Source organism: Aspergillus thermomutatus (assembly GCF_002237265.1).
Source record: "Aspergillus thermomutatus strain HMR AF 39 chromosome Unknown NODE_14, whole genome shotgun sequence".
NCBI classification, from domain to species: Eukaryota; Fungi; Ascomycota; class Eurotiomycetes; order Eurotiales; family Aspergillaceae; genus Aspergillus; species Aspergillus thermomutatus.
The window spans coordinates 27,135-41,843 of record NW_020798062.1 but is presented as its reverse complement, the minus strand read 5'-3'; the positions used below and the strand labels follow the sequence as shown (position 1 = coordinate 41,843).

At 53.0% G+C, this 14,709-nt stretch overlaps 4 protein-coding genes across 4 annotated transcripts; 1 reads left to right on the top strand and 3 right to left on the bottom strand.

Moving 5' to 3' along the window:
• Positions 1 to 21: 21 nt before the first annotated feature.
• CDV56_104830 (uncharacterized protein) lies at positions 22 to 3,604 on the bottom strand (the record flags this gene model as incomplete). Its single annotated transcript, XM_026758449.1, has 3 exons — positions 22 to 1,029; positions 1,078 to 3,528; positions 3,584 to 3,604. The coding sequence occupies 3 exons, from the start codon at positions 3,602 to 3,604 to the stop codon at positions 22 to 24; spliced, it is 3,480 nt and encodes a 1,159-aa protein (XP_026617987.1).
• A 282-nt stretch (positions 3,605 to 3,886) lies between these two features.
• On the top strand, positions 3,887 to 9,510 carry utp10 (snoRNA-binding rRNA-processing protein UTP10; the record flags this gene model as incomplete). Its single annotated transcript, XM_026757915.1, has 4 exons — positions 3,887 to 4,263; positions 4,334 to 7,376; positions 7,429 to 8,826; positions 8,875 to 9,510. The coding sequence occupies 4 exons, from the start codon at positions 3,887 to 3,889 to the stop codon at positions 9,508 to 9,510; spliced, it is 5,454 nt and encodes a 1,817-aa protein (XP_026617986.1).
• A 749-nt stretch (positions 9,511 to 10,259) lies between these two features.
• CDV56_104170 (uncharacterized protein) lies at positions 10,260 to 10,846 on the bottom strand (the record flags this gene model as incomplete). The annotated part of the gene is made up of 2 exons (XM_026757789.1): positions 10,260 to 10,703; positions 10,751 to 10,846. 2 exons carry the CDS (start codon positions 10,844 to 10,846, stop codon positions 10,260 to 10,262), a joined length of 540 nt encoding a protein of 179 aa, XP_026617985.1.
• Positions 10,847 to 12,034: 1,188 nt separating this feature from the next.
• CDV56_103890 (arrestin (or S-antigen), N-terminal domain protein) lies at positions 12,035 to 13,628 on the bottom strand (the record flags this gene model as incomplete). Its single annotated transcript, XM_026757509.1, has 2 exons — positions 12,035 to 13,371; positions 13,427 to 13,628. The coding sequence occupies 2 exons, from the start codon at positions 13,626 to 13,628 to the stop codon at positions 12,035 to 12,037; spliced, it is 1,539 nt and encodes a 512-aa protein (XP_026617984.1).
• Between the last annotated feature and the right edge of the window lie 1,081 nt (positions 13,629 to 14,709).

The window sequence follows — 14,709 nt, the reverse complement described above, 5'->3', positions numbered from 1 at the left end:
GCAACAATACAATCACCTCATCTATAGTTGCATACGCTCATCCTCACTCTCCGCATCGTCAGGCACCTGAATCGGGCCCGAAGACATAGCAGCGCCCTCCAGCCTCCTCGCCGCAAGTCTATCCAACTCCTCCTCGATATCGACGTGGATCCGCAACTCCTTCTCCACGAGAACATTATACACCCATCGAAGCTCGTCGAACCCCATCCCCTCCCCTTTTCTCGGGGAGTCTTTGTATCGGTCCCGGACGACGTCCGCCCGGAGATGCGTAAACGCCAGCATAACGAGTTCCTTGGACCAGGGGCACGCGCGGATAGCGCGGTAGAAGACTTCTTTGGCGCGGTTGATCTCATTCCGGGAGAGTTCGAAGAGGATGTACAGTTTCCAGAGGGCGAGGCTCGAGCGCGCGGTAGATGTGGCGCTGCTGCTGCCGTCTGTGATTGTGCCTGTGTGTGCTAGGTGAGCGGGGTCGCCGATGGCCTTTTCGAAGGCCGCGCGGACGGAGTGTAGAGTCGAGCCTGCGTAGACGGGGCGGACGAGTTCGGTGTAGATCGAGAACAGGTGGGAGGTGATGGGGATTTGTTGTGCGGTTGTGCGGTCGTGGCTGGTGCCGTGTTTGGTCTCTGAGGTGACATCCCGGACGACGTCGCGGACGCGTTCTTCGATGCGAAACCGGGACTCGTTCCAGGCGAAGAGGGATAAAAATATGGTGTTGTGGGGGAAGAGTGAGATGCTCTCGGTCAGGAGGGAGCGAATCTGAGATGGTTTGTATAGGCTGCTGGTGCGGACATGATAGTAAATCAGTTTCGCCCGGGCCTGGTGTAGCAGCTCGATTGTGAAGGTCCGGAAATTGTGGGATCGCTCCGGCAGCGTGCCGAGACTGGCCATTGCACTGCTATATGCCTCCAAGGCTTTGGTCATATCGAAGGACTGGGACAGGTATGCAAGAAGAGCCAGACAATCCGTGCAAGCAACAAATATTCTGGCCTTTCTGGTGACGAGGGCGTTTTCTTGGGCTTCAGAAAGAGACTAGAAGGCGTCAGCTCGTAGTTCAATCAACAGGCGATTGCGACTCACATTCTGTGCTTTTAGCAGATTTGTCACGGTAAACATGGTTTCACTAGAAGCGCCCGGGACAGCCTTGAGGTCAACACTGTTCTGCGGTATGGAAAGCAGTAGGTGGGAGGCTTCGGCTATATTTCGAGCATTAAGCGATTCCCAGGTCCAGCTCTGCCACAACAGGACACAATCGACCTTGTCGTGATCGGAAAATGTCTTGCTCATGGAGAGAGTGGTTGCCCAGACATGTTCGGCAGCAGTGTGATTGCCAGATCGATATTCCATGAGAGCGTAGGAGTTGTAGAGGCGCAGATTCGAGCTCCTCTTTTTCAGAAGTGACTTGGCGTACTTCCTGGCTTCTTTGCTATTGCATGCTAATTCCAGAGCAAGTGCATACTCAGCCAGGTCATCGTTCCGCGGGTTTGCTTCTACCAATAACCTGAGGGTCCTCCGAGCCCAGTCGGGGTTGATATCGGATCGTGAGTTCATCGTAGTGTTCATCCACGTTCGTAGAGATGAAAACCAAGCCTCTTGGTCTGCAAACAGCGTATCCGTGGATTGGATGAAATTTGTATGAGGAAAAGACAATGGGGAGATAGCAGATGGCTCTGTACCGTCGGTCTGATTTTGAAGAAATCCATCAATTGTGATCCCCGTGTTGCTCATCAACTCATTTCGCAGGAAATTGTCTCCAGCCCAGCGACTGGTCGATTCCAGGTTGTCGGGTGACTTGAGTGGAGGCAATTGGCAGTAATATATGAAGCCATCGATCAACACGTCGGTCGAATCCACGTCCCAAACAAGCGGTAAAATCTCTCGAAGATCAGACGCAATCACTATACGGTAGGGATCATCATCGTCGGTCTCATCCAGACTCCGCGCGGGCAATTGAGCATTGGATATCCGTTCCCTTTCGCAGACGGTCCACGATGCAAATATTGATCGCAAATTGACCTTGAACTGAGGTGCGAAGGCCTTGGGTTCCATGAGAGCATTTTCTCCCGATCTCCAACCCTTTGCGCCCAACTCTCCGATTCGAGCAACTTCTGATTCCCAAAAGTCAAGGAATGCTGAGAGTGTTTCTTGATCCTTTCCAATACTTAAATCCTCTGGACGAAAGAATACTGTTTCAAGAATGGCCTGCCAAAGACCCGCCGCTTGCTCTGTGAATCCAGCTTCCCTGATAAAACAAGTCAACCGCAAAAACAAGTAAATTTGCACAGGACCTTTTCCCGGCCCTCCAGGGCCAAGCCTATTCAGTTTCAAGCATTCAAGATAGGTGTTGAAGCACCTCTCGTAGGTGAAATCGAGAAATTCCGTCTGACGAAAATCAAGGTATTTGACCCAAAGGCTGATGAATTGTGAATTCGCTTTCAGGACTGCCTGCCATTGCGACGAGAGCTTCTTCGTGTCCCATAGCTTTGCACCTTCTTCTAATAGCCCCAGCAGCAGGACATCTTTGAACGAACTGTCCCCGACCCTTTTCAGGGCTTTCTCGTACAATGACAGTTTGATGTCGGCCAAGCTCTTTCTTTCCGCGTTGGTCAAGAGGCGAGACTCCCTCTCTGAACCTCTAAGAAGCAATTCCTGATGCTCTATGAGGTGGAGCCATGCTTCAATATCTGTCGGGTGTCTTTCAACGTCCCTCAAGAGTTCTGCATTGCGAGACTTGATTTCCTCGTCGGGATCCACTCGAAGGCCGCCGTCACTGGAGTCCGAGTCCGACACGGCCTCTAAATCGCTGGGAATGTCATCTTCACGTTTTGCTTTACCTTGAATCGACCTGTAGGCATATCGCTCATCGTCCGTTGCGATATCTTCTGGCGCTCCTTTGCGCCTCCGGCTGGCTGAAGCATCGAGCGGAAGGAAGTCTTTCGAGGCCTCGGCTGCGGCATCCAACGAGGAGACTTTCCGCACCCGGAGAAGCTTTGTGCCTTGCTTAGCCAGTCCAGAAAAGGCACTCTTTGACTTGATTCTCTTCGCGTCTGTACGCGAAATGCCCGTCTTCAAGATCAGCGCGTCCCCTTCCGCCGTGTCACGGTCGATTCGGTAGCTCGTGGGAAGACCAAGCACGTTTCCTCGCCCAACTCGGTGATAAAGGGGGACATTGTAGCGATGTAATGTCCCGTAAATCAGATTGTATTTGTCCCCTTTGCGATCGATAACATATAGGTCAGACGCCTCCCCCTCACCCTCTCTCACGACAGGTTTCGGTGTGCGCGCAGATTCGCGGGTAGACTCCACATCTTGTTGTTCCGCATCTCTCTGGATCGGACGATGCTCCTTCCGTTCTCTTTGATGCTCTCGAGACCGCGAACGATCCCGATGGCTTCTATGCCTCGAGTGGTTCTTGGACTTTCCGTCGCGATGGACGGACTCGTGACTTCGGCGATCGGAGGACCGATCAGCTTTCGGCGGAGGTGCTGGTGGAGGCTTGAAACTGGCAAACCGCGGGATCGACTTTTTCTCCTTCAGCGATTATTAGTATAGGTGTCAAGATACAGTTTGAAATTCAAGATCTTACCTGGGAGCCAGAGGAATCCATGCTCCTGGACGTGAGACATCATCGGAAGTCTCCAACTGTTGTGGAGTTGGTGTTGGCTGGAAAAACTCCGCTCCCGCTTCCCGCAGCGTTTTTTTGGTTGGAGAAAAAAGACATCAAAAAAAAAGTTGCTCCGACCATTTAGTCGATCGACTTAATCCACCTTGACGGAAAGAAACTGCCCAAGGAAACACCGGGGTTTTCACTTGGTAAAGCGAAGGAGGAGCTCGCTGAGGGATGGGTGTCTAATCTAATTTCTGGACAAAGCACAAAATTCTATCGACAATGGCTTCGTCCCTCGCCGCGCAGCTGTCGCAGATTGCGGCAAAGTCGACACACCAGCTCGATCTCAAGGCTCAGAGAATATCGCATTCGCAGTCCCTGATCTTTGACAGGAAAGTTGCTAGCACTCAGGACTTTGACACAATCTACCAAATATGCTACGAGGGGTTCCAGGAGTTATGCCAGCTGGATTCACGATTCACAGCATTCGAGCGCACAATTTTCAGCGAGCAGAGCAAGGCCGAAGATCGCACACAGTTGACTGCGGCTCAGAACAAGGAACTCGATGTGGCTTTGGAGGCTTTTCTTGCTTTGGTCGGAGGACGATTACTGTTGAGTCCTGCCGTAAAGGCCGTCGACTGGCTTGTCAGACGCTTCAGGTGCGAAAGCGGCAATCTCAAAGTTCAAGTACTCGGTTTCTCGGACGTGTTGGGCTAACAAAGCACGCAGAATTCATGAATATAACACATCATTTACGATTCTCACATTCCTACCGTACTATACCACCCCGTTATTCTTGAATCTCCTGACCATCCTTCCCGAAGATTTGACGCCGACCTTCAAAGTCCTGATTCCCTACAAAAAAGGCTCGATCAACCCACCTCGCCATCCGCTCGTGCACAGCGCTACTACGAATAAACCCTTCTTGGCGGCATTGAACAGCTATGTCCTGCAGGTGAGCCGGCAGCAGGCGCATCATCATGCGCTTCTGGCATTCTGGGCCGGCATCTACACCGAGGCCGTTGCGGGAATGCTGGATGCATCGCGCTCCGGTCGCCGAGAAGTCGAGAAACAGAAGCACGAAGATATCATCATACGTGTCCTCCCAATTCTGAATGATGGTTTCGCTCTGAAGAACGTCTCGGAACTGGTCATTGGCTGCTACATGGTCTCCGTGGTGCTTGCACAAAAGGCGTCTCTTCAGGACAAGGTTCTTGACGGTTTGATGGAGGCCGTTGCCGGATCGTGGACGGAAGAAACAGTAGAATCGGGTCTCGTGTGCCTGGCCGTGCTGGCACAGCAAAAGCCAGAAACAAAATTACCGAGACGGGCCCTGAAGGCGATCTTGCGGTTGGATGACATTGTCAAGCGGTTGACCGAGATAGCGGCACAGTACAAGACCTCTCATCTTCTTCTCGGGGTCGTTGCAGGCTGCCTTGACGATCTTCCGAAGCAAAAGGACACAGCACGCCTCGATCTCTTGTCTCGGATTTTCCAGAACCAGCTCTTGGGTGAGCCGGAAACGAGCAAGGCTATGGCCATGGTTCTGGAAGCCGCAAGCAGTGTCCACAAGGATGGTGCCATATCTTTGGATTCTCAGGCACGTTTTGCCGATCTGGTTCAATCATTCAGCCAGTCCGAGTCTCTGCGGCCTATCTTCCAGAAGACAATTGCGGAGTCATCTTTCGACATTGCTACGCTAGAACACAATCTGCAGACAGTGATCGATGCCGCGCCTGCGCCTCGTGCTGTGGAAGATGTCGAGATGGAGGATGCGGAGAAGGAAGAAGAGCAAGACAGCTTCTCATCGGCTGTGCAATCCTTGAGCGGGGAGAAGTCATTCAAGGGCTCTTTCCTCAGCACACAATTCATCCCTGTGTTCGAGAGGCTTGTCCAAGCCTTGGCACTGGCAGTTGGCTCGAAGGAGAAATGTCAGACTTTCTCCGATCTGGCGGCTCTCGGGAAGAGCGAGGCTACAAAGACCCCGCAATACCTATCATTCTTCGTCAGAGTATTCTCTGGTCCATATCCAATGGGCACACGGGTCACGGCTTTGAATATGATCGCCTCTTTCCTCACATCCACCGAGAACCCGAACCTAGACTTCCAGGCGCTGTTGCCATTCCTGCTAGTTGCCCTCACGGATCCGTCGGAACGTGTTCGCCGTGAGGCTGCTGCAGTTATTGCTGCTGCCGGTAGTCTCTACAAGAAGAATAAGAAGGGAGAGGATGTCTGGGCTCGCGACACCCTCTATGGTCAAGAAAAACAACCGAAGGACATCCAATGGCTCCCCACCCGTGACGCGCAGAAGGTTTTTGAACGCGCAGTGCTTCCTAGTTTGGAGGAATGCATCTTCGATGCGGCTCACATTGGCAAGGTTCTGGAGAACACTCTTCGGGGAGTCTCGGTCGATGCGAATGCGTCTGAGCTCAAGAAGCCTCTGAGACTGGCATTTTTCAGCTTTCTGTGCTCCCATGCCATTCAGCTTCCGCTATTCACACCTAAACTTGGCTTGCTCAAACTTCTCAACCGCATCGACAAGGCTGGTGGAGCCACTCGTACGAAGGAGCTTGAGCCTCTGCTGAAGTCTTGGCGCGGATTGAGTGAGCGTGAAGTCCAGGATATCTGCGAGAAAGAGCGGGTCCCCGTTTCGGAAGTGGAGCGTCAGATGGTAACGATTGTCACGCCCAAGGAGAAGGATGCCATTATGATGCTTTTGTCAAATGTGAGCCCTCACTCGGAATCTTTGAGGCCTTCTTTCATTGCAGCCGTCTTTGGCCGCATAAAGGACATCTGGGCTCGAGTGGCGGAGGACCGTCAGGTTGTGGCGGCGGAGCAGCTGTTCGATATCTCTCTTGGTCTTTCCAACTTGCCTCTTGTGAACAATTGCAGGGATCTTCTCCGCAGCGTTGAGCTCCCAGGCTCTGTACTCGCTCAATATCTGGAAAAAATACCTGTCACTCTCACCGATATGGAAGCTCTTGGGCCCGCGCCAAAGAGAAGGCGCACTAGTCAGAACAACATGATTGCGATGACCGTTAAGGATGAGGCGGAATTCGGCAAGGTCATGGAGAAGATGACTTTCATCCTGGAACTTGTCGACAGCTCATCACCGGAGACTCATCCGGAGCTCGCCGACGGTCTTTTCCAAGCTCTGGCTGCTCTCCATCACTTCAAGTCTCAGATTCAGTCTGGAATGAGCTATTTGCTCAGCTTGACTCTGGGTAGTCTGCTGGCCATCGTCAACCGGTCAAAGGAGAGCGCAAAGGCCCAGTTCGATACCTCGGTCATTCGCGCCGACTTGGTCGTGGACTGCGTGCGGACCACCGAGAGCCCTCAAGTGCAGAATGCGGCTTTGCTTCTCGTGGCCGGGCTTTCCGTCATCGCACCTGAGTTGGTTCTTCACAGCGTCATGCCCATTTTCACGTTCATGGGCTCCAGTGTTCTCAGGAAAGATGATGAGTACTCGGTCTCTGTCATTGACCAGACCATCGACCAAGTTGTGCCTGCTCTTATCCAGTCCTTGCGTAATCAGAAGCGTGATGTGGTGTCTGGAACATCAGAGCTGCTGCTAAGCTTTACAGCTGCGTTTGAGCACATCCCTTCACACCGTCGTCTGCGCCTCTTCCATGCTCTGATTACAAAGCTAGGAACGCAGGACTTCTTGTTTGCTGTTTTGGCAATGCTCGCCAATAGATATGCCATGGACAAAGATGTCCTTGTCCTGATGACAGGCCTCGTTTCCGATGCCAGTGCTCCTGTTGAGCTTACGGTAGGTGTTCATCAATCCGCATTTTTTTGGACTATTTACTGACCCTATACAGACATATAGCAAATTCCTCGGATTGGTCAGCGACTCGCTCAAGACGAAGCCTGGCATCTCGCAAGTTCTCCTTGGAATTGGTAGTGATGACGGACGCGAGCCTCAGAAGGTTGCGGTTGACCTACTTCGTGACTTGGCCTATCTCTTTAAGCATTCGTCTCTCAAGATCAAGATGGCCAAGACTTTTGCTTCAGAGGACGACGAGGCTATCGGACAGATCCGTACCGTTTTCTCTCAAATCCTGGAACAGGTCTTGACGATTGGTGATTCCGTGCAGAGCATGAAGCTCGTTAGCCAGGCGAACGGTGACGTCCTGGCCGCGTTGTTTGGCACGCTGACACTGGTCGACTTCCTCGACACCATCGAAGTGTTGCTTCAGCGGCCCAACGATGAGCTCCGTCGGAAAGTCCTCCGGCTCCTCGAGGGCCGCCTTCGCCAGAACCCAGAACGCGACAGCGCCTCTCAGATCCGGGTGCTTGACTTCTTGCCTACTCTTGTTGACATCGTGCGGGACTCGACAGATATCCTGCTCAAGCACGCCGCGGTTGCCTGTATCGATCGCATCGCCGAGAAGTACGGCAAGAAGGACCCATCGAGAGTTATCGGTGCTGCCCAGGTCGTGGCTAGCGAGGCCTGCATTGGCCAGACGGATGACCGTATTCGTATCATGGGTGTTTTGTGCCTTGCATCCATGGCTGAGACCCTTGGCCAAGCCATGATCCCAGCACTCCCAGAGGCACTCAGCCGATCCCTGGCTCTGCTTGAACTGAGCTTGGACAAAGGCAAGGAGAACTCCCGGTTACACGATGCCGTCTTCACGCTGTTCTCGGCGCTCTTTGTTCATATTCCGTATATGATCTCTGGCACTCATCTGGATAAGATCCTTCTGCTCTCTTTCAAGTCTGCCAACGCTGAAGACTGCGAAGACGATAGCCGACAAGAAGCGTTGAAGATGATGGCGCGGAAGGTTGACATGGCTGCGACGCTGGGAGCGGTTGATCGCAACTGGCAGTACGCCGTGCAGGCGGGGCCGGTCGCCGCGAAGGAGACGCTGGAGGTGGTCAGCCTCGCCGTGGACAAGCATCCAAAATCGGCGACTGGCAAGAATATTGGGGTTTTGTCGAACATCCTGTTCAAGACATTCGATTTGCGCCGGGAGCAGCTTGCACTGGGCGCGAAGGCCACATTTGATGCGGCTGACGTGGATGAAATCGAAGATGCCATCAACGACGTCACGATCAAGATGATCTACAAGCTGAACGACACCACCTTCCGTCCCATCTTCACGAAGATGCTGGATTGGGCCACCTCGGGTCTACCAAAGAAAGATACCCAGGGCAGATGGGCCCGACTCACAACGTTCTACAAGTTCCTGCAGGTCTTCTTCGGGACTCTCCAGGTATGTTACTCACTTCTCAAACGTTTCACCGTCACTGACAAAGACCAGTCTATCGTCACCGGTTACGCCAGCTACATCATCGAAAGCGTGGTTTCCGTCCTTGGAAAGGCCAGTCCGGCGGACAAGAGCACCAAGTCTCTGTGGTTGGCCACGATGCGTTTGCTCCGCAACGCCTTTGAGCACGATCAAGATGGTAATGCCCCTTCTCTCCACCGGTTCACGCTGAAGCTAACCATCGCAGAATTCTGGCAATCACCATCGCACCTGAACCAAATCTCCACGCCTCTAATCAATCAACTTGCACACGCCACGAACTCGTCAACGGCGGCCACCGTGATCGCCGAGGCCGTGCCCGCAATCACCGAGCTCGCCGTCGCCGCCGACTCGACAGACAACCACAAGGAACTCAACACGGCCCTGATGAAGTTCCTCCGTCCATCCGCCGGGCCGAACGGCAAAGCTGCAGGAGGCGAGAACCCGCACACGCGCCTCGCGGCGCTCAAGGCCGAGCAATCACTCACCGAGCAGCTGGGCGAGGAGTGGCTTGCCCTTCTGCCCGAGATGCTGCCATATATCAGCGAGCTGATGGAGGACGAGGACGAGAACGTCGAGCGGGAAGTCCGCAAGTGGGTTAAGCAGATTGAGAGTGTCCTGGGAGAGAAGCTGGATGATATGTTGACGTAGGCGAGTTTATTGGAGGAAAGCATATCTGGCGTTCAAAATCAGGGTCTTTGGATTTGTATATATGCGAAAAGTTGGTCTATGCCAGTTTCTGACTCTGGTTGTCTTGCAGTCTTGTATAGATGTCTAATAGACTTGACCCGTCGATTGGTATGCTAGTATTTCTCATATCGTTCATTGAACACCGAGCAAAAACAAAACAAAACAAAAATGATAAATATGACAAGGGTGGGATTCGAACCCACGCCCCTTTCGAGACACGGAAACTGATGATCAGTTTATAGGTCCAGTTCCTGAACCGTGCTCCTTAGACCGCTCGGACACCTTGCCATGCTTACGGTATTTGCAATATTTTGACACCAAGTCGCCGTTGCCACCAGGAAGCTAGGTCTGATCTTGCCCTAAGTTCTCGATTTTGAATTGGTTCGACATGGTCGGGTAAAGTGTTTGTCTATCTTGGTATGCTAGAATCGGGATGTTCTATAATCGGTATGGATGGATTTAGTCGAGAGGTCTGTCGTTTATGTGCATCAATACGGAGTATATATATCCATCATGCGTATTCTACCCTAGCAACAAACGGATCCGTCAGCTTAAGACACCTCCTCCGGATCAAATGTCCTCTTCGGATCTCTCACAACCTCAGCCTTGGACCCATATACCATCCGCTGCACCTCGTCCGATGACCTCGCCCGCAGCAGTACTACAACGATACATACGCCGTCGGCAGCATATTCCCGGGATCCGCCCGCTCAATCCCCCCCGGTCATCTGCACAGTCCATTCCGTCGCCTCTGCACTGAGCGTCTCCTCCACCGCATACCCCAGAATATCCAGCATGTAGTGCGGCTCCCGTGCCTCGAAGACATTGGTGTGGTCCTGCTCTTGGGCGGACGGGCCCCGCAGCTGATGCACGGATAGCATCGTGCCTGGGTCGGTGGGCATCGTCGCGAGATGGAGGGCGATGGTCTCCGCTACGGCGGGGGTGATGCTGAGGATACTGTGCGTGTGTGCGGAGCCGTAGACGCTGCTTGGGACTCGGGCGCTGGTGCCGGCGAGCCAGGAGGGGATGGTGGTTTCGGGGACGGTGCTGGCGAGGGCAGGGCGGTTGACTGGGTGGTGTCTGCCATGGTGGCGAATGGGATGGGCTGGCGTTGAAGTCGTGGAAAGGGAGGGGATATATGGGGCAGTGAGGATCTAGTTGGGGCAGACCAAGCCATGTTGCTGCGATCCTTCTATCTGACGGATGCATATACACAGTCCTGGCAAGCTGGATGTGCCAGAGGTCCCGGGATGGCTTCAGGCAGAGGAGCATCCGACCCACCGTGTGGGCGTTTCATCTGTGTAGGAGTACGGAGTAGATGATAGGAAGAGGACGTCGATCATGCCAGATACTCCAGCCTCCCAGTCACAAACATGCTATTGTGTCTAATTGGGTGATCTGCACAGCTCAATCAGTATTGGATCTGCCACGCTTCACCATGGCTGCCTCACTTACCAGCCCACCTTCTAATTGCCGTAGCGCGAACAAGCCACCCCCCGCGTTAGACTCGTTACATGGAGCGAAGATGACAAAGGCCTAACGGCCTCGCTGCGGCTGCACCTGTAGAAGGAGGAGCCACAAAAGTGGGCGGCGGCATATAGACGAAGATGACTTTCTCGGCTCCCACGAGCAGATTCTTGATGGCGGAGCATCAAACCCGTCCTATTTGACGAGGACAATGCCGAGTAGCTTCAAAGCCGGAGGAGAAGACTGAGCACTCACGGAACGCAATGGACAATGGCATTCTGGCTACTCCAGAAGTTGAGGCGTTCGACAACCAGCAGCGCGCACAGAGCAAGCTTACGCACCACAGAATAACATGCTGGGATTCGACTGGTAAGAAGTTGTGTGCGAGTCCAAACTGATATTTTCAGGATAGAGACTAAGTATGCGTGCTTACTCCTGAGCAACGCTGCCTAAAGTGGAAAGACTGAGATTTAAGAGATAGGGGAAGCTCTACGCAAATTGCCTTTTTTGATATATAATGCAAAAACGGGGAAAAACTTACCATCTAACGGCAAGGTGTCCGAGTGGTCTAAGGAGCACGGTTCAGGAACTGGACCTATAAACTGATCATCAGTTTCCGTGTCTCGAAAGGGGCGTGGGTTCGAATCCCACCCTTGTCATTTTTATCATTTTTTTTCCCATTCGACATCGCCAACTATGAGGACGTAGTCGATTACTGTATTTGACGCCATGAATGGTGCTGAACTGCTGCGTGGAAACCTTGAGCATTTTGCGGTACAAACACATTTCCTCTGAGGACAGGGGAATGTAAGATGATAAGATCGATTATATTAATATCTAAGAATACCGATGCAAATTCTAGCCAGGTAAAGCAAGCTAATAACAATGCCATGTCGAACCGAAACTTTTGAAGCAAAAATTCACCTATGGTATCAAAATATCAATGGGTATATCATACAAGCAATCAGCCAAACGCCATGCGATTAGTAATTTTCATCACATCACTCCTCTTCAATCATCAACCAGCAGCAACACGACGGGGCTGCTCGTTCGCCAGCAATGGCGCCCTGATCTCGGAGTACTCTGGCGGGGGCGCAATGGAGTTCGACTCCGCCAGAGGAAACGACTCGCAAGAGGTGATGGATGGGGCCGCAGGCGCAACGCTGCGAGGGCTGAAGAACTCGGCGTCCACCTCTTCCAGGGTGATTTCGTGGACCGCGTGCTTGGAGCGCGCATCTGCCCTAGGCTGGCAGGTGAGCTGGAGTGGAACGCGAAGGGAGGCGGTGGGAGTCAGGATGTTGGCGTTCGGAGTGTGGTACGAGATGCTCAGGTCGAGGGTGTACATGCGGGAGATGAGGCAGGAGTGGAAGGTCGGAACAAAGGCCTTGGACGTGGGAAGGGAGACGGGCACCACCACCGAGGCGGTGTAGTAGGTGCTTCCGGCGAAGGAGGCAGAGGGTCCCGTCAGCGACTCCGACGAGGAGGTGGATTCCATTGAGTCCCGGCGGACGGGGCTCGAGACCGAGTGTTTAGTCCACTGGGCGGAGGCGACGCAGAGGGTAGACAGGGGCACGGTCTCGGTGTAAACACTCTTACCGGCCTGCGCCCACATGGTCGCCGACAGGGCGGACGGGTAATCTTCCCAGGGAGTGGCGCTGTAGAATGTCGATACACGCAGTCTGCTCCAGACGCTGCCGAGCCGGGGGGGCGCCTCGCTGCCGACAGGATCGAAGCGCAGGTGGATGGTTGCCACGGTGCCGACAGAGTCCTTTGTCTCGCACTGGGGCGCGGTCAGCTGGACTGGTCTGGGCTGCGAGGCGGCCACAACCAAGCGACCCAGCTTGCCGCGCATGAGTCCGCGCTTGACGTTCTTCTCCTTACGGGTGCAGTAGACGTCCTCGCCCTCGAAGACGTTGAGCGGCGGTTCCTCGTCGACGGTAGGGACAATGCGCACTTTCTTTCCCGCCGAGGCGAGGGCCTTGCGTGCGCCGCTCTCACCGGCGGGCTTGCGGTGCACGACAACACGGATCATGTAAGAGATCTGGCACATCTCGGGCACCATATCGTCCAGCAGGGCCTTTCCGTTGCTGGCGAGCATGGGGTCCCCCAGGGTTGGCGGCAGCAATGTGTGGGACCGCTCCACATGGGCGTTGGTCTTGGAGTGGCTACAGGCATGGGGGAGCAGACGATCGGGGACGACAAAGGTAAAGGGGAACTGGTAGGAGCGCCCACTCTCAAGAATGCGGGGAGTTGGGTATGCGGCGTCATCAATGGGCTGGCGCAGCTTGAGGAATGTCTGGTAAGCCCCCGTGCGGCCGGGGTAGGCTGCTCGTTCCACCGACGTTCTTGCTGTTCCTATTCTCGCCTGTCAGCAAGCATGCAACCCTGGCACCTGACGGGGAAGTCGTACCTTCAAAGGTGATTTCGACATCCTCGAAGCGCGTGTCATGGTCGACTCTGATGGTCACGGTCCCTTCGATGTGGTCCTTGGTTGTATACGAGTTGACAAGTCCTTCTGTCTGATTGGCGAAGTCGATCTGGATCTTGGGACGAGAGCGTCCAGTCAGGGATTCCAGGGAACTGGATCCCCGAGTGATGATCGAAGCCGCCATTGAGAGGAGCTGATCGATTGATCGATTGATCGAGTGGAGGAAGTATAGAGATCCAGCGCCTCAGCGCAGTTCGATCCGTTTGTATACAGATAAAAAGTGCAGAAGCAGCAGTCAAGGGATCACGCAAGTTATATTTGATAAACAGTCTTGTACTCCGTCGGCCAAAAATAAAAAGGAAAAGGAAAGCGACGGAAATTGCCGCGGAAGCTATGACTGGAGAATCCAGGGATGGGGTGATGGAGGATTGCTGTTGGGTAATGGAAAAGAGCAGCAGTGGAGCCTTGAGGGTCTATAGTTCTATACAAGAGTAGAAGAAGAAAAAAAGGATGAGATAGAGTTACAACGGGGAGGAAGGGAAACAATGCATGTTTATAAAAGCGAGGAGATCCCCCATCTGCATGGAGTAGACATGTTCAATTGAACCAGCATGGATTGCTAAGCATCATCGAGATTTCGTGAGTCATTTCATTGGCATTAAGAAAAGTTAGAATCGCATCCTCGCTTGGACGAGAAGGAGTATGAAAAAGCAATACGGGGAAGCGATCAGCCATGGATTGCGACATCCGGACTGATTGACCGACTCGATAGAATGAATGGATGGATGGATGGATGGATCATGAGAACGACAGCCCGAGAAAGCGAAAGCCACAGAGCACGTGTGATCTCAGGACAACTTCCCGATTTCTTACTTTGAAGATACCTAGTGGTAGATAGATGATGGCAGAAGAAGAAGTTGGGAGGAGAAAAAAGAAGCAATAATAATATCCACCTGCGACGGGGAGCAGCAATGATTGGTCAGTTTGAGGAAGAATGACTATGTGTGGAATGACTAATGCTCCGTCTGCGCCCTTGCAATGACATGACAGATTCTAGTCTCTGTACTGCAGGAATAGTTCAGGATAGAATATTACAATTATGCAGAGGATATGATGACGACTCCAGAAGAAGAAAAGAATCAATAGAATGGTGATCAACCTGGTCTGTTCGTGCATAGCATGATGATCATGCAACAATAAGTGTCTTCCATTGCTTCACTATTTGTTTCACATCCTGATGATTTTCAAGTCTAGAATAATAGACA